General features: G+C 35.6%; 1 protein-coding gene across 4 annotated transcripts in view; it reads left to right on the top strand.

Annotated features, from left to right (window-relative positions):
• LOC107589599 (frizzled-3-like) overlaps positions 1–25,401 on the top strand; it is a 37,880-nt gene that overhangs the window by 3,638 nt on the left and 8,841 nt on the right. For all 4 annotated transcript variants that reach the window (XM_016278087.1, XM_016278085.1, XM_016278088.1 and 1 more), the window contains exons 3-4: positions 21,776–21,972; positions 23,709–24,726. In XM_016278087.1, coding sequence (XP_016133573.1) covers positions 21,776–21,972; positions 23,709–24,726 — 1,215 coding nt within the window. The remainder of the gene's footprint in view (positions 1–21,775; positions 21,973–23,708; positions 24,727–25,401) is intronic.

The following is a 25,401-nucleotide window of genomic DNA, read 5'->3' as shown; positions in this document are numbered from 1 at the left end:
CACTGACTGCTCTCAACATTGGAATACACATGAATACAAACAAGTAATAAGAGCAAAAAAGGGAATAGAATAGATAGCAAAAACTATAAGTAGTAGCAGCAGTAAATCCTTTTTGATATACAATTATTTGTGAACTTGTGCTAGCTGTATTTTCTGTTTTCTTCTTACCTCTGAGGCACTAACTGTCCTCCGCTGCAGCAGCCGAATTTAAACCTTTTGAAAAGAGTTTGGTTAATTTTACGCATTTAGCAGCGTCGGACCTAAGCCCCCCCTGCCTTTTTCCTCAAAGGTTTTCTGCACCGCCTTTCCTTTTTAACGGTCCATTATCTAGCTTTTACTGAAAATTAGCTCATGTTGCAATCTCTCTGATGACGTGCTTGATATTGACTGAACGGTTCGGTCGGCCCATCTCTGGACCAGGCGGCCGGCAGCCGTTACCGACTGGGCCAAATGCTTAACATTTATTTATTATTAACATTATTATTACTATAACCATAGATAAATTTGGTTATATATAAACATTTATATATATTTAGAAAAAATCTGACCGGCCCATATTAAACAAAATGGTCCGGCCCCTCTGGCATTTGCCAGAATTGCCAGATGGCCAATCCGCCCCTGGGCAGCAGCAATATACAGTAAATAAATCAATAAATCCACTGCTCTGTTGTCTCCTCTGAGGCTGGGACTCTAAATAGTGTTCTGTGCAGACAAAGACAGAACCGTTAGCATGTTTTGCTCAAACTTTCGTCATGGCATTAGAGCTGGTTCACCGTAGTCGCTTCTGAAATCACAATGACGGCGCAGTGGGTGTAAACTTACAGATTAAGGGGTGGTACTATTATAATGAGATCCCTTTGCCACGTCACCAAGGTAGCAAAATCAGACGTGCTCGTTTTTTCAGACGCTTGCAGAAAAAGGCTTACCTAAACCAAGTTACTGGGTTAATCTTTTTCACATTTCCTTGGTTGGTAGATGCACCGGGGACATGATTATAGCACTTAAAACCTGGAAAAGTCCGATTTTCATGATATGTCACATATGTCAATAAAAACTCCTCTCCTTTTCTCTTCTCCCCATTTGTGTAATGCAGAGCATGCTTGCTCAGGACTTTCTGCTAGTTTTAATGCCTGCCACGGCCATTTTGATGAATCATATCCATATGAAATGCAGTGAGATCATTTTTGCCCAGAGGGTGGGTGTGTGTGTGTGTGTGTGTGTGTGTGTGTGTGTGTGTAATGGATCTGTTATTCATCAAGAAAACAAACTTAGGTGCTAACATGTCTGTCGTCAAGGATAGTAGATCTCCTTTTAATAAAAAGGCTCAAATAATTATAATATATATATTTTTTAATTGCTTGTTAACGGAATAATTTTAATATGCAACATTTTTCTCTCTTTTGGTTTATTTTAAACATTAATTCAACGAACTTGCTACAAATTTAGGTGTGCGAGGTACTATATATTTTTTGATATTAAAATAATTAAAAATGATCACATTATAAACATTCACAGCATTTGAGAGACATTTTGACTTAAAAAGTGGAAAACAAATATAAATCATATTATAAAATGTGTATTTAAACATTAACAACACATAACATGATTAATTTTTAATAAATATAAATAATAGAATAATTATTTTCTTTTAATTATAAAAGATTATACATTTTCTAACATTTCTTCCTGCTAAATAATTATAAATGTTTAGATATTGATTAGATATCAGATGTATAAATAATTATCTGTATTAATTATACATTATTTGTTTGTATAATAGTACAGAAACATAGAGGCAATGTCAAACAGCTCCATAACTTTTGTGAAACGCCTCTGTGGCATCTCAGGAATGGCATGTTTGTTGAATGCTGCTTTATTCCATGTGTTGAAGGAGCTAATGGAGCTAATACGTTTTTTCCTGGTTCTAACGGCCTCATAATCTGCTGAGAGCTGTAATGGCTGGATTGATTTGAGGCATGGAGTAATGTGCTTTCTCCCATTTCTTCAGTCAATTAAACACGATGAAGAGCATGAGCGTCCATCTGTGTTCTGAAATCACAACAGAGCAGCCGGAGGCAGTCGCGTGCGGTAGGTCTCGGGGGTCATGTGACCAGGGCGGCCCCTGAGGTTCATGGTGGTTCATCTGTCAGGGGTGTACAGTATCCCCTGTGGTTATGTATTACATCACCCCGAGATGCCCTGCTGGTGAACCAGAGCCAGAGACCATAAAAACAGCCCTTACCCCCCTCTGTCTTTGCCCGTGCTGCCTCTGTGTGATGTGGTAGATGAGATGAACCAGTTATCCAATACACTGCTCTGATGCATGACTTCAAATAGAGGCAATAAAATGTTTCAATATATGTATATTTTTGGGTAAATGTTTAATGAAGTATTTCTGTTGTTATAACATTTCTGAAATTATTTTAACTTACTCCTTTACAGAATTATACCTTTAATAACATCAGTATTGTTCCCAATATTTTTTTTTTGCTACATTTTTTTTTTCAACCAGTCTTAAGTCTCTGGGGTATATTTGTAGCAATAGCCAAAAATACATTGTGTGGGTCAAAATGATCGATTTTTCTTTTATGCCAAAAATCATTAGGATATTAAGTAAAGATCATGTTCCATGAAGATATTTTGTAAATTTCCTACTGTAAACATATTAAAACTTAATTTTTGATTAGTAATATGCATTGTTAAGAACTTCATTTGGACAACTTTAAAGGCGATTTTCTCAATATTTAGATTTTTTTTGCACCCTCAGATTCCAGATTTTCAAATAGTTGTATCTCGGCCAAATATTGCCCTATCCTAACAAACCATACATTCAATGGAAAGCTTATTTCTGTATAAATCCTGTATAAATCTAAAAAAAATGGACCCTTATATGACTGGTTTTGTGGTCCAGGGTCACATATATCAATAAATGATATCTTAAATTAATAAAAAATAATTTCACATTCACATCGTTTAAAACATTCACAGTAATAAAAATAATACATTCACAGCGTTTTAGACTAGAGACATTGGATATTGTCTTTTGACTGAAAAAGGGGAATAAAAAATAATATATTATTGAATTTTAATCAACATAAAGGTATATTTATTTAAAAAAATTAATTAATAAATGCTTCGGTTGCTCCTATGACTTAAAATAGAGGCAGTAAAATGTTTTTTTTGTGTGTGTGTGTGTGTGTGTAAATGTTTAATGTGGTGCTGCTATTGTTCCAACATTACTGAAAGTATTTTTTAAAGACGTACACCTACATCAGTATTGTTCCCAATAATTTTAATAATATTATTATGTGATATCATTATATTACTTTTTTGCAGATTTCTATAGATTCCCAGATTTATATATTTATATATATATATTTGTCTCATGCAGTCTATTGATTTTTCAAATGCTATGTGATTCAGAATTTTTTCAAACGAATCTGTTTGAAAGAATGATTTGTTCGCAGATCGTACATCAGTGGTGTGTGACTGTTGCACAAGGGCTTTATGTTTCTTTTCCTCTTTATGAGCTCGCATCAGATGGGATTATAGGGAAATCTTATGTGTATGTTAACTAAAGTTTTCTCTGTGGTGAATGAGGCCCGGTGATTAATTCTGACCCTGATAAAAAACATAAATATAGGTTAGCTATGTATTATGTGCTTATGTTGAGCTGGATTCAGTGCTCTTGCTAGCGTTAAGTTTGCACTTACAGAAGATGAATATCTCAATAAGATTTTTTGTGTAAATAATATTTCACCCGAAAATAATAATTGAGATATTTTTGATTCTGCATTTAAATTAGGATATTTTTTCATTATTTCTATTATGATAAGCACAAACATTTCCTTTCCAATTCCAAATTTTTATTACTGTAAAAAAAATATATATCATGTTAATAAAGTAAAGAAAATCATGCTGATACAATGTTTCTATTTTTATTAAAGAATGCATTAAATTCACTATTACAAATGCTACCATAATGTACTTTAAAATTTAAATAATGTCTTTTTTTGGGGGGGGGGGGGGGGGGGAAGGTCTCCAGGGAATTTACTGTCTGGGTGGTTTTGGGGTCTAGACGCCCTCATTGTGATGCGAGCAGTGATGCTGTAAGTGGGTGGAGTCTAGGCGATAATGACAGACCTGTGTGTGAGGTCATCAGTCATTGGCTGAAATGTTCAAAATGTAATGCTAGCATATTGATTTATGCATGTGGCACATCATACTGTAAAGTGACTAAAAATACAGATAATTTGCATACTACACACATACACTGCTGAAAAAGATTTTTATGGTAGTATGCTATTCCAAACAGCCACAGGAATACTGGCATACTGCTTATTAATGCACGTTACACTCTGCCTGCTATTTTTAAAAGATTTTCTTTCTTAGTGTTTTTGTCTTGTTTTCCAGTACAAAAATCTGAATGCAAAATTACATTAGATAATAAGTCTTGTTTTCAGGAAAAATGTATAAAAATTTATGCTTAAAAAAAAAAAAGGAGGGTAAGAAAAATGAACTTGTTTTCCCGTTGAGTTAAGTTTATATTTATTTGGCCCCACTTGCAGATTTGTGTCTTGTTCTAAGCTTAAACTTACTTAATGTTGATCTTTTTTTCCCGGAAAACAAGACTTAATATCTTTTGTCATTTTAATTTTTTTCATTTAAGAATGTTTAGATATTTTACTGGAAAACAAGACAAAAATATTATATTATATAGGCCTAGTATTCAGAAAGTAGCATGCTACATTGTTGTCACATGACCTCAGTACTGTTCATGCCTTGATCAAAGAATGATTCAAGAAAGAGACTGTAAATTTTACTACTTCAGGTTGCATTTTTACAGGCGAAATTCAAGTCGAGAGCATTTTATTGTGTGATACAGTATTTCACACGTTCTGTTTAATAATGCACATTTTGGCAAAAGTAAAAGGTCACTTGTGTAATCCAGGCTTACTGGAAATTTGCATACTATGTCACACAACATGCATACTGCAGAAATAGCACAAATAGTATTCTAACGTGCTATTCTGGAAGATTTTCCACAGGAAAGCAGAAAAATGTGGATCTGGGATAGAAAGCAAGTTTATTTTTATGCTGGCCTGTATGCTGATGAAAGATAATGCATAGAAAATATTTTCAGCATCTCACGTCACTAGCGTTGGGTTTTTAAGATGGAGTGTCAAATTCAAAATAGTTCAGCTCGGAAAAACACGTCTGCATTCAGTTCCAGTCTATAGCTGTTTTTGAACACAAGAACGCGTCCTGTGTGAACGGCCCCTAATTCTGTATGTTTTTGTGTGCATTCAGATTGAAATAATTGTAATGGTGTGTCGTTTTTCTGTAAGACCCCCTGTAGTTTCTACAGAACTGCTCTGTTTGAGAGGCACTCAAATCTCTTTCTCACTCTCTTTAATTCTCTCCATCTTCCTTAACTGGGTAGAGGCGTCACCATGGTTACAAACCGTAATTGTACGGCCTCAAAAGGACAAGCTTTAGTGTTCCCTGGAGGCGGTCCCCAAAGAGAAAGGAAAACTTGAAATCGCATCATATGACCCCTTTAAGGAAAGAGCTCCTAAACGAATGAAACCTAGGAAAGACGGGGCCAGGACGAGAAGTGATCTTGATTCAGGGCTGGATGAATGACAGGACAGAAGGAGTGTGGGAGCGGGCTGTCCTTTCTTTCTTCTGTTTTTCTTCCAGAGCTCAGATGAAGGAAATAACTCCCCGTTTGGCCAATTTTCCCCATTCGAGGCCCTTGAGTCTTTCACGCCTGTGTGAAAGTAAAGGGCCGCCCAGAGCCAATTGGTGACTGCAGAAGGAGTTTATCTTTGTTGTTGTTCTAGGAGACACAGGATGTGTTTTATTCTTCATGTGCCCCTGCACGCCACAATTTATTCAGCTGTTCAGAGCAGCCTGCATGTCATCATGTCACTCACAAGGACGATTCACTTCTTGTTTTATGTCCTCATTTATAAGCACTCAATCAGTGTCTCTTTACATCCGTGAGTGCAACAGTACTGGAATATTTTACAGCATTTTGAATGCATAAGTGTTGCAAAATACTTTTCACTTGTCAATAAATCAATCAATAAATAAATATATTTTAGTAAGGTCGGTAAGATTTTATTTTTGTATCTTTTTATTTATTCAGCAAAACGAAAGTAAAGACATACATTATTACAAAAAAAATCTATTTCAAATAAATGCTGTTCTTTTGAACCTGAAAAAATATTAAGCACAACTGTTTTTAACATCGATAATAATCAGAAATGTTTCTTGAGCAGCAAATCAGCATATTAGAATGATTTCTGAAGGATCATGAGACTCTGAAGACTGGAGTAATGATGCTGAAAATTCAGCTTTGATCACAGAAATAAATTACATTTTGAAATATATTAACACATAAAACAGTTATTTTAAGTTGTAATAATATTTCACAATATTACTGTATTTACTGTATTTTGATCAAACAAATGCAGCCTTGGTGAGCAGAAGAGACTTATTTCAAAAACATTAAAAAAAAACTTAATGACCTCAAACTTATATGCGGAATTGCAATACTTATGTATTCAAAATGCTGAAAATTATCACATTTATAATCATATCAGAACAATATTGTAGTGTCTGTGGTGTTACTAATTTTTAATACGAGTAAAAATGAAGTATACATTTTCCCCCCATAAAAATAGTAAATGTTAATATTGTTACAGTTGTTAATACTGTATCGTTTTTCCATATTGTTATTATTATTATTTATTTATTTATTTTTGCTCTAGAGTCATTTAAAATTGAAGTTAAGCTTAAAGAGTTATGCCATCTTTTGAGGAAATGGTGTATGAAGATGATTTAAAAGTGCATTTTTACTGAAGAAATTCAGTGTGGTTCCACCTGAGCATTCACCTGAACAAGTTTTGCAAAGGTGTTGCTGTGGCATTTTAAATGGTTTTAAGCATGTTGATGTGTGGTTGCTAAGATATTCCGGGTAGGGGTGTGCGATATTGACACAACATAATATCTCTATTTTCTGGGATTTTATCGATGACGATATTTTGCTGAGTGTGTTATTGTGCTGGTACCTTAAGGACTGCCGAAGACAGCTGACTCATAATGTTTTTAATATTCTTCATATTCTGTGTGGTGGTCAGTTCATATTGATAGAAATTAATCTTTTCCTATAAGTTTAAACAGATTTTTACATTTTATGGTCATTTTTACCTTTATAAAGCCATTTTTTCTAGAAGTGTCCCATTATCTTTTGAGTCAAATTCTTACATTTAATCAGGGAATTAGAATAATAAGACATTTGGGCTGTTACCAAGCAAATGAAATCAACACAGAAGCTGCATCTGAAGTCAAGTCAAGTCAAGTCACCTTTATTTATATAGCGCTTTTAACAATACAGATTGTGTCAAAGCAACTGAACAGCATTAATTAGGAAAATAGTGTGTCAATAATGCAAAATGACAATAGTATACACTCATTTTTCAGTTAAAGACAGTTCATCATTGAATTCAGTGATGTCATCATCCAGCTCAGTTCAGTTTAAATAATATCTTTGCAATCAAGTCAACGATATCGCTGGAAATGAAGTGTCCCCAACTAAGCAAGCCAGAGGCGACAGCGGCAAGGAACCAAAACTCCATCGGTGACAGAATGGAGAAAAAACCTTGGGAGAAACCAGGCTCAGTCGGGGGGCCAGTTCTCCTCTGACCAGACGAAACCAGCAGTTCAATTCCAGGCTGCAGCAAAGTCACATTGTGCAGAGGACTCATCTGGTTCCTGTGGTCTTGTCCCAGTGGTCTTGTGAGACAAGACAAAAAGTGGCATGTAGATGTATTTACACACATGTATTTTGTTTAATGCAAGACATGAATGCATTTAACCTGCAATTACAAATGCATAAATAATGTTTTGATATATTAAACATAAAACGTTGAATACTGATATTTGAAATGATTTAAAACATGAAAAAAATCTATAAAAAAAAAGAAAAGGCCGAAATTTGAAATTAAAACCGCTAGCAGGTGGCAGCAAATCCCTCTTAATAAGTGAGTCATTGCGATTGAAGCGAATCATTTAAACGGTTGATTCATTCAGGAACGAAACACCGTCATGTTGCTCAGAGACACAAAACAGCACTGTGGCTGTATTCGGGATGATTTTTGTTGGCAAAATAGAGCAAAAACAAGCAATATGGTGTCTAAAACTTAAGTCTCTTCATTAACTTATTGTTTATTGAATTCAATGCCACATTTGTAATCATGGTATTTTTTGGAGAAAAACGGCACTCTTCGTGTGAAATTGAATAACTATATGAAGTGGTATAAATATATAAATTTTCTCCCATCTTGTCTTGAATTTGTGATCATTCTAAATGCATTTTAATAGACTGAATCATGCAGTGAAAGAAAACACACTAAATGCGCACACGCATTAGTCTAGACTTCACGTAATGTATGCGTGCGCTCTGTAGGGATGTTTTGAATGGTTTTTGCAAAATACTCGATAATGTCAAATCGCACATCGTTAAAACAACAATTACGATATTATCGCAGACGATATATATCGCACACCCCTAATTCCGGGTGGTTGCTAGGTGATTGCTTACTGATTCAAATCCAAAGAATCCGCCTTAAAGTACCGGTGATGTTCTGTGATGTCTCTATAAATGGCTTCTGTGTGAATCTGTGACAGTTTAATCATTTTAAATGCGCTCAGATCTCTTCAGCTGACAGTAATGATGTAGTGTGGAATCATTCATATACCAGCAGCTCTCACTGATTAATACAGCACAACTTTTCTCTTGACATTTCAAACTGTTCTCTCAAACCCTAAGATTTGTATTTGCTGTCAGAAACCCGAGATCTTCAGCAGGGATGTGGAGCTGCAGACAGACTGATGGTGGGTCATTGCTGATGGGAAACGGCCTGATAGTATCTGACAGTGTTCTGGACCGGAGGGAAGAATCTGTTATGTAAGAACTCCACAACTCTGGCAGTTCAGACTATCTAGTTCACAGCAGTTTGACAGAGCTTGTTAACTTGAGGCTTGACCAACGGCAAACATTTGTATTTGATATTTGTGTTTGAATGGGTTCTCGGTGTCCTCCAAGACTTCGCATTCAGTGTTGACCTGCTTTTATTAATGGAGTTTGCATTATTGTGACAAAACAGCTGAGATGCAGCATGTAGAGATGGAAGAACAAAAATGTCAAAAAAAATATGTACTGTGAATTTGACAGTTCATGTAATTGAGTTTGCTATTTGTGGGAAGTCGTGGCCTAATGGTTAGAGAGTACGACCGGCATCACCGTTATTATCGCTTATACTTGGGTTTGTGATTAGATAATAATTTTGCACAATAATGTTCTGGATAAAAAATGGCCAAAAAATCCCACAGACTTACATTGAGGAAGCTGAGCTTATATTTACAAGACCATTAAGCCTAGCATTGTGTCGACAAGTTTTGCATAAATCTTATTAGTTATTTAGTTGACTTCAAAAAAATCAATGGTTCACGAGAATTAAACCCTTTGGTTTTCTCCACAAACACACTCTCTGCAGAGTTGGTAAACTGGATTTTCCACTCGCACAATATCTGTTTGCCTTCTGATTTCACCTGCTCTGTGAGGGGATTTTCCTGTTCGGATCAGATTTCACTCCAAATCTGCCAGAAATCTGTCAGGCAGGATTCCAGTCCAGACACCTGCATTACCCTGCAGGCATCCATTATTATTTTTTGTCATGTATCATGGAAATACCATGTATCATGTAAATATGAATGTGGTAATCATTCAGTACTACGGTATTAGGGATGTAACTTGAGATGCACCGATTGCAATTTTCTTGGCCGATTCTGATTTCCGATTTTTTGTTAGTGTGATCTGCCGATACCGATTTTTGCCGATTCCGATTTTCTTTCTAAGAACTATAATTGACAGCATATACAAACAAAAATCTACTTTTCTTCAACGCAAAGTTTTATTTTCATAAAAAAACACAAGTAAAAAGTCAGTAATAAAATAAGAACACAAAAAAAAATTGCAAACAACAGCACAAATAAATGCAATAGAATAAAGAGCTATGAAACTAAGTTTTTCAGGTTAAGTAAGTTTTTATAAACGGGCATTTTGACACAATTTTTTATGTATTTGAAAGTTTTAGCGCAGTTAGCCACTCATTTTGGTATTTGTGGTTCACAAGCTGTTTGAGACTGAGCGCGCGGCTTGTGTGCGCTCCACTAATATAGATCAGTGGTGTGCGGGCGTTTGGTATAAGCGCGAAACCTGCGGGAATGACTAAAATAATGCGCAATACAAGCACTATTTAACCGGAGCGAATGAGACGTGTGTGTGAGAGAAGGGGTCGTCAGAGAGAAGAGAGTGAGAATGCGCGGCTGACGTTATTGCCTGTGCCGCTGCCTGCTGGTAACAAAACAGATCGGCTCGGAATCGGAAAGAAGTTAGACTGATCGGCCGGTCACCGATTCGGGCTGATCATGAGAAAAATCAGCCGATTCCGATCCCTGGCCGATCGATCGGTGCATCTCTAATAATTTGCTACATCAGTTGCTAAACTTGTGTATTGTGGCAACAGCATTTCCCTTCAAAGAGTACAGTGCCAGTACTATGATTGACCGATTGATTGGTCTCAAATTGTAATAACGTTTTACTGTTTGATTACCTGCAGGGATGCACATTATAGGCATAATATTGGTTGCTGACTGACATTGGCATTTTAAAAAAAAAGTATTGTATTCAGATTCTGATATTTAGTTGTTTTAAAAGGATAGCAATAGATCAGGGTTGGCGAACGTCGGTCCTGGAGATGTTTTGCTTCAGCCCTAATCAAACACACCTGAACAAGCTAATCAAGGTCTGAAGGGTTACTAGAAAGCTACAGGCAGGTGAGTTTTAATTAGGGTTGGAGCTGAACTCTGCAGGGCTGCGGCTCTCCAGGACTGGAGTTCGCCACCCCTGCAATATTATAGCATAAGATTTGATTTTATTAACCCTTTTCTTTATTTAAAGGCTGAAATGTGAGCTTTACCTTTGTATGAAACTTTTTCCAAGCTTTATTTGAACATTTACATTAGATATTTCAACATGCTATTAAACTGTTGTCAGTCAAGTTGTCATTTAAAATCCGAACATCATTGGTAATGTTATTGTTTTAGTGATTATGCAAATAAAAAGTCATTTTATTTGTTGTATGTTGATTTTTAAATATAAAACTTGAAGTGATTTATGTCGGTACTTTTTGAACATCTCCAGCACATTTTAACAATACCGTGATAATACTGATAACCGTGATAATTTTGGTCACTATAACCGTGATAAGAAATTTTCTTACCGTTACATCCCTAATGGTATACATCAAAGTACCATGGTGATACCGTGATGTTTTAGACATTTATCATGATATTAATACCATGTTTTGGGGCAGATATGATGATAATGCCATGTATTCTTTGAATTACTTCCATGCAGTACATGTTTTAGATCATTCAGTTCTTCGGTATGTATTTGGCATTACTAGGGATGTAACGGTATGAAAATTTCTTATCACGATTATAGTGACCAAAATGATCACGGTTATCAGTATTATCATGGTATTGTTAAAATGTGCTGGAAAAGTACTGACACAAATAATTTCACCAAGTTTTACATTTCAAATCAACAAACAACAAATAAAATGAGTTTTTGTTTGCATAATCACTAAAACAATAACATTGCCAATGATTGGCAACATGACTGGCAACAGTTTATCTAATAGCATTAGGGATAAGCCGGTATCAAATTTTCATGTTGCGATTAATTGCTTATGCTTTTATCACGGTATACGGTATTATCGCGATATTGAAATTTAGTTTGTAAAAGGGCTGTCATAATACAGTATAACAGATTTAATAACTTTTTTCTTATAACAAAAATAACTGAACATTAAATGCAATAAAGTAATACAGAAAAATGTTAAAAGTTTTACACAGATTAAAGTGCAAAAGAACTATAAAGACCAATAGGTATCACTTTACAATAAGACCTCATTAGTTAACCTTAGTTAATGCATTAACATTCACAATGAACAATAGCATCATTTGCTACAGAAGTTATTAATTTTTGTTTAAAAAATACAAGTCTTAGTTCATGTTATCTCATTAAATAACACAGTTGCAACTTTCAATTTTAACAACGTGTTATTAAATATTGGAATGCCTAAGATTATTGAATGTTCAGAAGAAATTTTCATTGGCAGTTTATGTTAACTAATGAATTAAGTAGTGTTAACTAATGAAGCCCTAATGTAAAGTGGGACCGAACAATAAAGAATCAAAACGCTTTCAAACAATATCTAGGGCATGTTGCAGTCCAGATTAAAATGTAAAAAAAGTTTGAAAATAAATAGCCTATTAAGTCTAAATATTTAAGTATTTGGCGCTGTGATGAACATCATAGCAAATACACAAATTTGAATGGCTGTTTAAATAATTTAAACACGATTCAGAAACAGAAAGTAGTGCAGCTGCTTTGTTTACAGGGTTTCTGGGATAACGGCTGCATTTTAATGAAATTATTATTATTATTATTATGTCTGCAGTTTAACGCTATCTGCTGTCAGAGAGTGAAAGTGCGCTTTCATCCAGAGCGTCTCTCACATGTTCCGCCGGGTGCTTCTCTTCTGCGCTTGTTTACATCAGAGTGCGCACGTGTCTTTCACGCAGCATACAGCGGTGTTGTGCATTTTGACCAGTTGATGGGAAAAGTATTCTTAAAATGCATTCAAAATTCTGAATCATTTTTAATATATAATTATTCACGGTATTTAGAAGTTCCCACAATAACAATATCGTGCATATTCATTACCGTGATATATCGCATTACCGAATACCGGCACAAGTCTAAATAGCATGTTGAAATATCTAATGTAAATGTTCAAATAAAGCTTTGAAAAAGTTTCATAAATGGTAAACCTCACATTTCAGCTTTTAAATAAAGAAAAGGGTCAAGTCAAAATGATAATTGATTAATAAATGATTATATGTATTTATATCCTCCATAAATAATACTATATACCTTATTGTTTAAATGTGTAGAATCCACATAAGCTTGTTTTTCATCAACCGGTCAAAATTTACAGCAGGGCATGCAAATTCGGTCAATTTTTTGATCTACACACCTTTCACTTTTTAAGACTAAAACAAAAGATGGATTCATTGTTATTCTTAATCAAAAAGCATAACAACAATAAAAGAGTAAGATACAATGACAAACTAGCTTACAAAACGTTTATTAACAAAAACGAATAAGACGAGGCATGGCATACACCGCATGCTGTATTATATACTGACTAATAAATTACAGAACGTTTAGCAAACACTGAGGAATCCAATAAATAAAAAAGAGAGCCTCCATAGCATAACGTGACGTAAACAGCAAAGATAGCAAGCTTTTCAAAATGAAAACAAAAAGAAAAGTAAAACTAAACTTACTGTCGGTGACCGTGCTTGCATGTTTTTGTCCCACGAGAATACGAACATGTTCACCTTTGGTTTAAGAAGCGGTCTTTTACTTTACTTTAGCATGAAACCCATCCATCGTTTCCTCAATATTCGCATCATTTTTGCTGCACGCAGCTTCGCGCTCCTGACGCGGCGAGTATAAACCAGACTCTACACTCTATAAGCGCTGCGCAGTTCAAACGAGTCGCGCAGTTTCGTTATGCTTTCAGTTTCGTTTGCCATTTGATGTTTCTCATATGCAACAGAAATGCAGCGCTTATGAGTTAAACAATGCGGTGGTCGCGCCAGTGCGACTGCACACAAAATTTAGTCGCACCGGCAGAAAAAATGATCGCAAAATGCAGTATTTATTTATCCTCCGTTGTTCAAATCGCGGTAACCGAATACGGTTATAGTGATAATTAAAATATGAAACGGTAGTACTAACCGTGGGGTATTTTATCACGATTTATCGTCAAACCGGTAATCGTTACATCCCTAGGCATTACCATGTTTAGTTTTTTTGGACATTTACCGTGATATATGCATGTGGCAGTCATTCAGGATCATGTGTATGTCAAATTATAATGTCAATAACATTTTGTTTGGACATACCATGTAATACCACAGCATCTTTTGAAGTACCTTTATGAAGTATCATATAAACGTACAACGTTGTTGTATGAATATGGCTTTCATTCAGTGCTATTTTATATCAAAGCACCCTGACATTACATGTTTTTTTGGACATGTATCATGATAATACCATGTCATTTTTTAAAGTCCATTTTATGTAAATTGCAATATAATTCCGTACTACAGTATTTATCAATGCACCATGGTGTTACCATGATGGTTTGCACATTTAGCCTGATAATACCATGTTTTTATTTATTTTTGTATTTTTTTTGGGCAGGTATCAATGCAATGCAATGGTTTCTTTTAATTAATACCATGCAGTATGATTTAAATGTATGAATATAATCATTCAGTTCTATGCCATTTATCAAATTGCCTTGGCATTACCATGGTGTTTTGGACATATATCATGGTATAAAAACTCAAAATGGTGCCAGCCCTTGTCCAGATATATGTGCCTCCTTTTCTACCTAATCCAGACTGAAATACAGTAGATAGATGTCTTAATGTGTTCTGTTTCTCACGAAGAAGTTCTCAAGTAGCCCAGGAAGCCGTAAAAGCACGCAGCCGTATTCTGAAAGCTCGAGGCTTTCAAAGGTAAACTCTATTCATCGATTCTTTAAATGGATCATGAGTCTGACAAAAGAAAACAGGCAGAAACTTAATCCATCCATTGAAGTGTTAGAGGAGTGGTGCTTGGCGACTGTGAGAGGCAAATGTGCTCTTCTGCAGCGCTGCCAGAAACTCAGCCGCTTCCTCGGGCTGCTCCTCCTACACAGTCTGGGCTCGACGACGCGGCGTTCACATCAACCCCGCAGTGTTTTAATTACCATTACTGTCTTAGACATGGAGATTAGGCTAAATAATATGTATGAATCTCTCTTTTGGGAACGTGTGAGTGGTCTTGATTAATTACAGCTTCACGTCTCACTGACAGACGGACAAAAAGATCCCTTCGCAGAAAATCCAACTCTTATGTGCATTGGTCTTGCTTTATTTTTTTTTGCTGGTTATACTTCTTTGCAGTGTGAAAGGTGTACTGTGAAATCTGTAGAAAATAAATAATACTTAAAGCATATGTATGTTTAATATATTTTTTAGATGATTCCTGGATGCCGATTGGACAATACAGTATATTCCAGTCATTCAATAGGCCTACATGATGTAGATACAGATGTGAAACACCATTTTAAACAGTAAATATATTAAATTTGGCCTTTAAATTTGTTCTGTATTTTAGTTTGTTGTTATATTTAAAGAGATATGTTTGTTTTTATTAATTCTAATTAATATTAATTTAATAATATTACTGATTGTTTATTAAATATTATTTTGTTTATATATTAAACAAAATAAAATCAATAAAGTAAATGTACACACATTTGTTATGTGTGTTTTATATATATATATATATATATATATATATATATATATATTATATATTTTATTTTTTTTTTTTATATATATATATATATTATATATAATTTATAATATTACTTTTTATTGTATATATTAAACTGAATGAAAGCAATATTGTAAAAAAAAATATATATATATATATTATAGAAACAACTTTCACTCAGAAATTACTCGAGTTATTAGACGAATATAACGAATTAGAAAGTTACACATTGAATTAAACGTATTTTTAAAGTAGAAACACTTTTTTCTTGTAAAATATACTCCAATAATGTTTTATTTACATATTTTTTTACAGTTTACTACATACAGTGGGTACGGAAAGTAAAATTAAATTTTTCACTCTTTGTTATATTGCAGCCATTTGCTAAAATCATTTAAGTTAATTGTCACTATGGGGCTCCAAATCCTTTCACATTTGGCATCTTCTCATTGCCTCTTCTCTTCTTGCTTATTATTAAACCTTTGTAAAGGTCTTGATGGCTCATATTTCACATTATAATGCATTTTTATCTGTTTATGAATAATTGTTACAATTATAATAATTTGTCAATAAATCTTTTCAAGGTTACCCAAGTATTATATGCAATGTAATATGTGAAAACAAATAATATAACACTTGATATTTAGAGTCAATGTTTAATGCATTATTCGCTCTTTAAAGGTACAGCTATGAATATGTAAGCCTTATAATGTATAAAACTGTCACTGTAGTTATTCAAGAGAAGGCAATTATAATTTTGCATTAAATTGCTTAAAGCACTAGTCCTCACTCAGCCAGTAAGTAGCAGGTCGCTATGGAGAGCTCTATATTTCCATACAGTCAAGTGGAGAGAGAGATATATGAGTTAATGCAGTTACCCAGCATGAGTTACATATTTCAAAACACTGTCACACAGGGTCAGGCATATACTCTGTTGAGCTGAGCTTTTTAGGCCGTTCGTGCAGAATGAGCTGTAGATGTGAAGGGGGCTGTGATTTGTTCAGCGTGCCCAGCAGCACTTGTATGGTGATGGAGACCTTTGAAAGGCTGTTAGAGGAGGAATCGTCTCTGAGAGTGGGGTCAGCGGGGTCAACACCCTCCGGGAGAGAGACGGCTAGATGGAGAGAGAGCTATCCGGTGCTCTTCCTGCCGGGAAGTTTGTGGCCATTTTAAGTGCACATGCTTGAAAACACAGGTTATGTGAGTGTTTACCACACACACGTGTTAACACACATATGCCTGCGTGCTGAAATATTGAGAGTGATTGTGCGGCGGGTGGGGTGGGGGGGTTTGGGTAAAGGGGTTGTGCCCGAAGCGTGAATCCTTATAAGGCACGGAAAACAAATAACGATTCCTAACACCGTGTCTATACCGGACACGAGCGGCGTGCACGACAAAATACTATAGAACCACTGATCTATAATAGAGATTCATTATATAGATCAGTGTATTAGGGTTGTGACGGTGAGGAAATTTTCCCACCGGTTAATCGACGTGTGACAACACCGATAATACCGGTATCACCGTGGGGGCAGGGGCGTTCCCTCTTTTCCTCGCTTTCCTTCGCTGTTAAAAAGTATACATTTTTTATTTAAATATTATAAATGATTTATTAAATTTTAAAATTTACATTAACAAAGACTATTAAATACTGTAGAACTACTGAATTTTGAAATTGTTTTATTAAATTACCAAAGATTATTAAATACTTTAGAAATATTGTCCATTGTTAGCTCATGTTGACTAATGTAGTTAATTAATGTTTACAAAAATGAAACCTTATTGTAAAGTGTTACCATTATTTTTGGTATAAATGTAACCCAGAAATATTTTATATATTAATTAATCTTAAATAATCTATAAATAAATACTTTGACGTGGTATCATTGGGCTTTTTTTTTTTGACATGGTACCATGGTAAAACCATGTTTTTTAACATGTGCCATATTCATATGACAGAACAGAGCATTGCTTGGCAAAGCTATGGTTACACTGTCTCCATTATAATGAATGAAGCTGTCAACACTAGAACAATCGGTGAGACTTTGGAAAGCAGGCTATTGTTTCTACTTGAAATCTGATGGTTTTAAAAGTGTTGCAGTATAAACGGCATAGCAGAATCTTTCATGCTCAACACATTCCTGCTGTCACATAGTACATACAATATACAGTACAGCCCAGTCCTAATTAGACAGCCAGAAATTACCTTTATAGATCCGTGTGTCAATTTAATCCAGCTTTCTTCATTTTAAAGTAGTTCATCGTTTCCCAGATGTCTCTGGCTTGATGGATGTGCAGCGCTCTTTTCCTCTTCAGAAGGCATCAACCCTCAGGATTGTCTGTCTAAATTTGGCAGCGCTCCTTTTTTGTCAGTGTGCGTTCTTTAGGGCCTTTAATTCATGCTCACTAAATAAAAGGCCGTGATCTCCATTCTGGATTCAGAGTAAGCCTGCACACCGGCATTTCACGCTCTGACAGGGAGAAGATTCATGGCGTTCTAGTGGCGTCTCTATCTGCTCGACACATCCACAGATCGTGCTGTGTTGTGTTCAGAGACAGAGACGGTCTGAGCTGCCGTTTGTAGTTACACCCCTGTCATTCACATGCTTTTACAGAATTACTTGCTGCTTTTGAGGGTGATTTATGGAAAACAGGGCAGTTTTGACATTTTTAAAGCAGGGGTTTTCAAAGAGTTTTCAGACACACACACACACACACACACACACGCCAGACCCCAGCAGGAAGTGCACATATATATATATATATGTATATGGGACTGTTTTAATAAAAAGAAATGCCATATGTATCATTTTTTAATATGAGGGGAAAAATATATTTTTATATATAAAAATATAATTTGTAATTATAAATATTTGTATATTTTATAATTACATATGTGTCTGTGTGTGTTAATTAGTATTATTCTTAGAGTTTTTGTGTTATTATTCTTAATATATTTTAGATTTATTAATTCTAAAATTATTATTTTAATCATATATTAAAAAAACTTTTTATGCATATTGTTTTTAATAACATTATTATATTAAATATTAGATTTATTCATTTTAGATTTTTTTTTTAAGAATGGTGAGTGTGGAATAAAAAGTATTTCTATCTATCTATCTATCTGTAGACTATATATAAATTATATATTAAATTATACATTATTACAGTAAATAATAATAATGTATTTTGTATATTATTTATTTTATTTTATGTTTTATAGCTCAATAGTATTGTACTGCAATTAAGTAAGATGCATTCCAAAAAGCAGGTTCATTCTCAAACTGTAATTTTTAATTCTTCTTTTGTTTTTAATGGTGAAATTTGTTTGTAGCAGTCCCTGGTGGGCTCCAGTCTGAAAACCTCAGTTTTAAAGGGTTTGATGTCAATGACATGATATGTGAAGACCAATCATTGATGTCAAACCTGGTGCAAAACATCGTATTTTGCTTTAACGTGAGCGTGAATGAGCTTTGAGAGTATGCTGATGGGGAAGATTTTCAGTGAATATCAACTTGACTTTCTGTCTTTCTCACACAAAGCTATTTTATGACTTTAGATGACTTATATAGTGCACTAGATGTGTGGACTACTTTTATAGAGCCGTTTTTATGCTTAATCACAAGCAAAATCTTCATTTGTCTTCCACAGAAAGAAAGTCATAGAAAGAAAGGGTTTGCAATGACATTAAAACTCATAAATAGATTGTGTATAATTGCATAGCTAGCTGTGTGTTTGTGTATTGTATGTTGTGTTTCCTTCAGCGTGTAGTACATGAGCCTCTGGAAGGCGTCCTGTTGCGATACGACTGCACTATCGTGTCTGATCCACATAAATAATGAAGACCGCTGGTGTAATTCAGTTCCTCTGTTGTACCCGAGCCCGATTCCCATAAGACGACCCTCTTATCTCCTTCTGAGTGTAACAGAAGAGCAGGGAGTCTATAAAACGTCCAGTTGGCATCTACAGGGGGCAAAACATGTCAAGAGCCATTCAGGTTCTGTTCGTACAGCTCAATTACTGAAGTGTATGGGGTTTCCATACGGGAGGCCGATAGTAGCTGCTCGTGTTTCTTTTGATGTTGCTTTAATTCACCCGCTCCAGAGGCAGGGTAAATATTTCATAACCTTCCTCAAATATTGATAAAGCTTTTATTCACAGCTCATTTGCATCATGCGAATTTTGAGAACGTTATTTCGGGACTTTTTTAAGATGCTCTGGATCTCCTCGCTGGTTTTCTCAGCAGTAAGCTGGTGTCTTTTTCTTGGTGGGAAAAGCGTAATTCATGCAAATGATCTGTAAATATTGTCCAACTCGGGGATTGAGTTCACTCGAGCGATCTGTGAAGGAATGAAGCGCAATGCTGCGGTGTGTCAATCTCCCAGCTCTTTCCAAGAAACAGGGCGGTCACAAAGGGCCAGACCCCAGCAGGAAGTGCATATGTATTGGCTAACCCCAGGTGGAGGCTTATTGTCTGTTCCTTCAGAGATTTGAATTTAAATGCCCGGCTCTGCAGCTGCTCTCTCTCCCAGCATGCACTGGGCCCCTTTAGGGCACAAAAGCGTCCTTGGAGCTGCCAAACTGGCCTGTAATCCTGCTGAAGGGGCATCAGGTTACTGTACCCAGACAACTTCCTGCCTGTCTTTTTGCACCTTGAGATTCAAGGGAGAAGTTAAGAAATCTCTTAAAGTTTAAATTCTAAGAAGGTCGTAAGAATGTTCCTAAGTGCAATTGTTAAAGAATTCTCAAGTTCTCATATATTTTCTTTAGAGCATCTTATTTTATTTTTTAAGAAGAACATGACAGACTTTGGTGTTATCAGGGGCTGCTCTCATGAAAATCTTCTGAAGAAAGAAATTAAGTTTCTTAAGATAAATAAAAATAAATGTCTTTAATCCCCACATCGTTTGGGGAAGTTTGTTATGTTTAATTCTTATGTTTTCATATATGTTTGTAAGAACATCTTACGAAAATATTCTTAAAATTAAGTAATTTCTTAAGATAATCTAAGAAGTTTGTTAGAAAATGTAATTCTTGAATTCTTAAGAACTTCTCAAATATTTTCTTAAAGGGGTAATATGATGCTGCTAAAAAGAACATTATTTTGTGTATTTGGTGTAATGAAATGTGGATACGGTAATTCCATCTGGCTTGACGAGTATTTTTAAAGAGTCTTCCTCAAGACGGAGTGTTTTGGGGTTTTTAGATAAATTGGAGGTTATCCTAACTTTTAAAATATTATTTTCGGTGATTTTAAAAGCATTTACATGATTAAGAACAATTTTTACTTTAGAACAATCTTAAGAAAATAGAAAAGAACATTCTTTGGAAATGTTTTTGGGAATACGAAATATTCTTAACTTTATTCTTTATTTATAAAATAACATGTTATGAAGACATATGTGATTCTGGCTTAATTTTGGAAATAGATTAATTCTTAAAGTCAGCTTGAAACGTTCGCAATCCCATTTAATAATGAAATGTGACATATTTCCAAATAGAGCATTCTTATATTCGGGACGATACGGTAATTCCATCTGGCTTGACGAGTATTTTTAAAGAGTCTTCCTCAAGACGGAGTGTTTTGGGGTTTTTAGATAAATTATAGATATAGATCAAATATTATTTTCGGTGATTTTAAAAGCATTTACATGATTAAGAACAATTTTTACTTTAGAACAATCTTAAGAAAATAGAAAAGAACATTCTTTGGAAATGTTTTTGGGAATACGAAATATTCTTTATTTATAAAATAACATGTTATGAAGACATATGTGATTCTGGCTTAATTTTGGAAATAGATTAATTCTTAAAGTCAGCTTGAAACGTTCGCAATCCCATTTAATAATGAAATGTGACATATTTCCAAATAGAACTTAAACCGAATGGGACTTGTTTTTTTTTATTAATCAGGGATTGATTGGATGGTGAAAAGTGTTTATATGATGCAAATATAAGGTCTTGATGACAAAAGCAGAGCAAGTTTTATTTTAATTCCACATTTTTAAGCGGTCCATTTTAATTTCTTGTTTACTTCTGCCTGAGACGTTTTCTTGCACGTCTACCTACAGTAAGTCCTTATTGTGGAATCGTAACTCTTGCCAGGCAGCTCCAGTGGAGTTCCTTTTTCTGCCCAACCTCTGCCAGAGACAAAGTGTGTTTTTATGAGATCTGTCATAAATTCTCTGGGCGCTTGGCATGAACTGACTCTCTGTTCTCCCTCCCCAACAGCCCTTCCACCCCATGGTGAACCTGCAGTGCTCTCCAGACCTCAGGCCGTTCCTGTGTGCCCTGTATGCGCCCGTGTGTATGGAGTACGGACGCGTGTCTCTGCCGTGCCGGAGCCTGTGCACGGATGCTAAGAGAGACTGCCAGAAGCTCATGGACATGTTTGGAGTCACCTGGCCGGAGGAGATGGAGTGCAGCAGGTACTCATTCAAAAGTTTTTCTTCTTCTTTTTTAATGGTAATTTAAGGTAGTTTTCGAGAGAAGGTACAAAGTGTACATTTCACAGTGTGTCAGATATAATTGCTACATAATTGCTCAGCATTTCTGAAGGTAAATTGTGCTGTAACGGTTGAACATGTTTATTCTTAGACATATTTAATAGAACATGTTTTCTGACTAAAATGGTGGTTTAAGCAAATGCAGATGTTCGAGCTCATCTCCACCTTTAATCTCCAATGAAAAACAATCATTCTGAAGAGGGAAAAATACGCTCGCAATTCAAACCAAGTTGAAATAAGTCTGCAGCATTTTTTTCAGTTTAATGTTTGCAGCAGTCAAACACTCAGTGGTAATATGGAAACATACTTTCAAAGCAGTAGATGTCAGAAAAAGAATCAACTTTTTAGTTGGGGTGAGTGAAACAAAACTCGCAACAATAAAATCTGTGTACTTTTTGTTGTGATTTTGTGCACCTGATAGCTGTTTCAATCTCTTTACATACTAGTAAGAAATAGAGGAAGAGCTTGTTAGAAAAAAAAAAAGTTTGTCATGGAACTATGGATTTGCTAGGGGGGGGCACCCTCCTTAGTTACCGTTGCTAACACTGTCCATTGCTAACTTTCCTACAAGCACTTACTATGCTGCTGGCAAACTTGAGAGAGAAGAAATCAGATTGGGTGAATAATTGAATAAAATCTGGATGAGAAGAAATCCGATTGGGTGAATAATTGAATAAAATCTGAATTAAACATGCTTTTATGTTGCTCCGTTACCCCGGAGCGGTGCATCGTCTTCTAAGCCTTCTGCTACATGGAGTAGCATTTTTTTAACACTATACTTTAGATATTACCAAGTTAATATTTCATGAATCCCTTTCCATGAAAAGATGTATATTGTGTATGAGCCGTGTACACTATATATTACATACAATAAAATAATATCATATACAACAATAATAAAGAATGTATTACCGGTATATACAATAAAGAATGGCAACATCCTAACAGCAATACCCAACCTTAATTTTAAAATTGATAAAATAAATAACATTAACTGTATTTTTATATTTATCTAATATGTAAGTTCATCTTTAATAATTTAATAACTATTAAATGTCATTTTTAGTAAACCTCAATCGATTTTTCATACTGTATATTTATGTTGTGATGCCTAAATTCAGTTGTAATGTATAAAATTATTGAATTTAGTTTAATTTATTAAAAAAATACATAAAATTATAATATCAGACATTTATCAGTTATCAGCCATATAATTATCGGCTTATTGGCATTTGCAATCATTTTAAAAGAAGAGACAGAAGAAGGGTTGTATATAATATGTATGTATGTATTTTTATATGCAAAGTTGTGGCAACCATGTTATAACTTTGATAAAATTTCTACTGGAAAGTTTAGTCTTTAAGCACTCAGATAGAATCTCATATTAATGTTTCTAGCAAGTAGGCTTATTTATAATAATGGTTTATATACAAAATATATGTATTAATATAATACATTGTTTAAGGATACGTGTGTGTGGTGCAACCCCTAATATATAAAAACCAAAGTGTAGTTGATTTTTTTCTCTCGTTATGTATTTGATGCTTTTAACTGTGTATATATATGGTATATAAAAAAAATATATATATATACACACACATATATATACATATATACTGTATTATGTAGTTATGTATGTCTTTGTCTCTTGACTGTAGGTTCCCAGACTGCGATGAGTCTTACCCTCGTGATGTAGATCTGCTCGTGAACGAGGACCCCACTGACCAGTCGTCCATGTCCGTTCAGCGTGACTATGGTTTCTTGTGCCCACGGGAGCTCAAAGTGGAGCCTGAGCTCGGCTACACGTTTCTAGGTGTGCGTGACTGCTCCCCTCCCTGTCCCAACATGTACTTCCGCCGCGAGGAGCTCACCTTCGCCCGCTACTTCATTGGCGTTGTCTCCATCGTCTGCCTCTCCGCCACTCTCTTCACCTTCCTCACATTCCTCATCGACGTGACACGCTTCCGCTACCCGGAGCGGCCCATCATCTTCTACGCCGTCTGCTACATGATGGTGTCGCTTGTGTTTTTCTTGGGCTTTCTGCTGGAGGATCGCGTAGCGTGTAACGCAGCCAATCCCAGCCAGTACAAAAGGTCCACAGTGACTCAAGGCTCGCATAACAAGGCCTGCACGCTGCTTTTTATGGTGCTGTACTTCTTTACCATGGCGGGAAGTGTTTGGTGGGTCATCCTTACCATCACCTGGTTCTTAGCTGCTGTTCCCAAATGGGGCAGCGAAGCCATCGAGAAGAAGGCTTTGCTGTTCCATGCCAGCGCTTGGGGGATACCAGGCATGCTAACCATAACCCTGCTGGCTTTGAATAAGATTGAGGGCGATAACATCAGCGGCGTGTGTTTCGTGGGCCTGTATGACGTTCACACTCTCCGCTGGTTCGTGCTGGCGCCGCTGTGTCTGGACGTCCTGGTGGGAGTGTCACTGCTGCTGGCCGGAATCGTAGCACTCAACAGGGTCCGAATGGAGATTCCTCTGGAGAAGGAGAATCAGGACAAGCTGGTGAAGTTCATGATCCGGATCGGCGTGTTCTCGGTGCTGTATCTGGTGCCGCTGCTGGCCGTGGTGGGCTGTTACCTGTACGAACAGACGCACCGCTCCGTTTGGGAGACCACATGGGTGCAGGAGCGCTGCAGAGACTACCACATACCCTGCCCTTTCCAGGTAAAATCAACACAAAAACATACTTTTTTACATTTAAATTCTACTTCTGTAAGTTTTATTAAATTAATTCCTCCACTTTTGGACAAATCATTTTATTTTCTAGAGGTATTTTTTAGGCATGCACAACATATCAATACATCATTTTTTTTACTAGTGCTGTCAAACGATTAATCGCATCAAAAATAAAAGTTTTTGTTTACATAATATATGTATGTGTACTGTGTCTATTTATTATGTACAGTATCTCACAGAACTGAGTACACCCCTCACATTTTTGTAAATATTTTATTATATCTTTTCATGTGACAACACTGAAGAAATGACACTTTGCTACAATGTAGAGTAGTGAGTGTACAGCTTGTATAACAGTGTAAATTTGCTGTCCCCTCAAAATAACTCAACACACAGCCATTAATGTCTAAACCGCTGGCCACAAAAGTGAGTACACCCCTAAGTGAAAATGTCCAAATTGGGCCCAGAGTGTCAATATCTTGTGTGCCCACCATTATTTTCCAGCACTGCTTTAACCCTCTTGGGCATGGAGTTCACCAGAGCTTCACAGGTTGCCACTGGAGTCCTCTTCCACTCCTCCATGATGACATCACGGAGCTGGTGGATGTTAAGTCAAGTCAAGTCACCTTTATTTATATAGCGCTTTTAACAATACAGATTGTG

Source organism: Sinocyclocheilus grahami, unplaced genomic scaffold (genome assembly GCF_001515645.1).
Source record: "Sinocyclocheilus grahami isolate Dianchi unplaced genomic scaffold, SAMN03320097.WGS_v1.1 scaffold118.1, whole genome shotgun sequence".
NCBI classification, from domain to species: domain Eukaryota; kingdom Metazoa; phylum Chordata; class Actinopteri; order Cypriniformes; family Cyprinidae; genus Sinocyclocheilus; species Sinocyclocheilus grahami.
The sequence above is the reverse complement of the archived record's forward strand: the minus strand, read 5'-3'. Positions and strand labels throughout refer to the sequence as shown.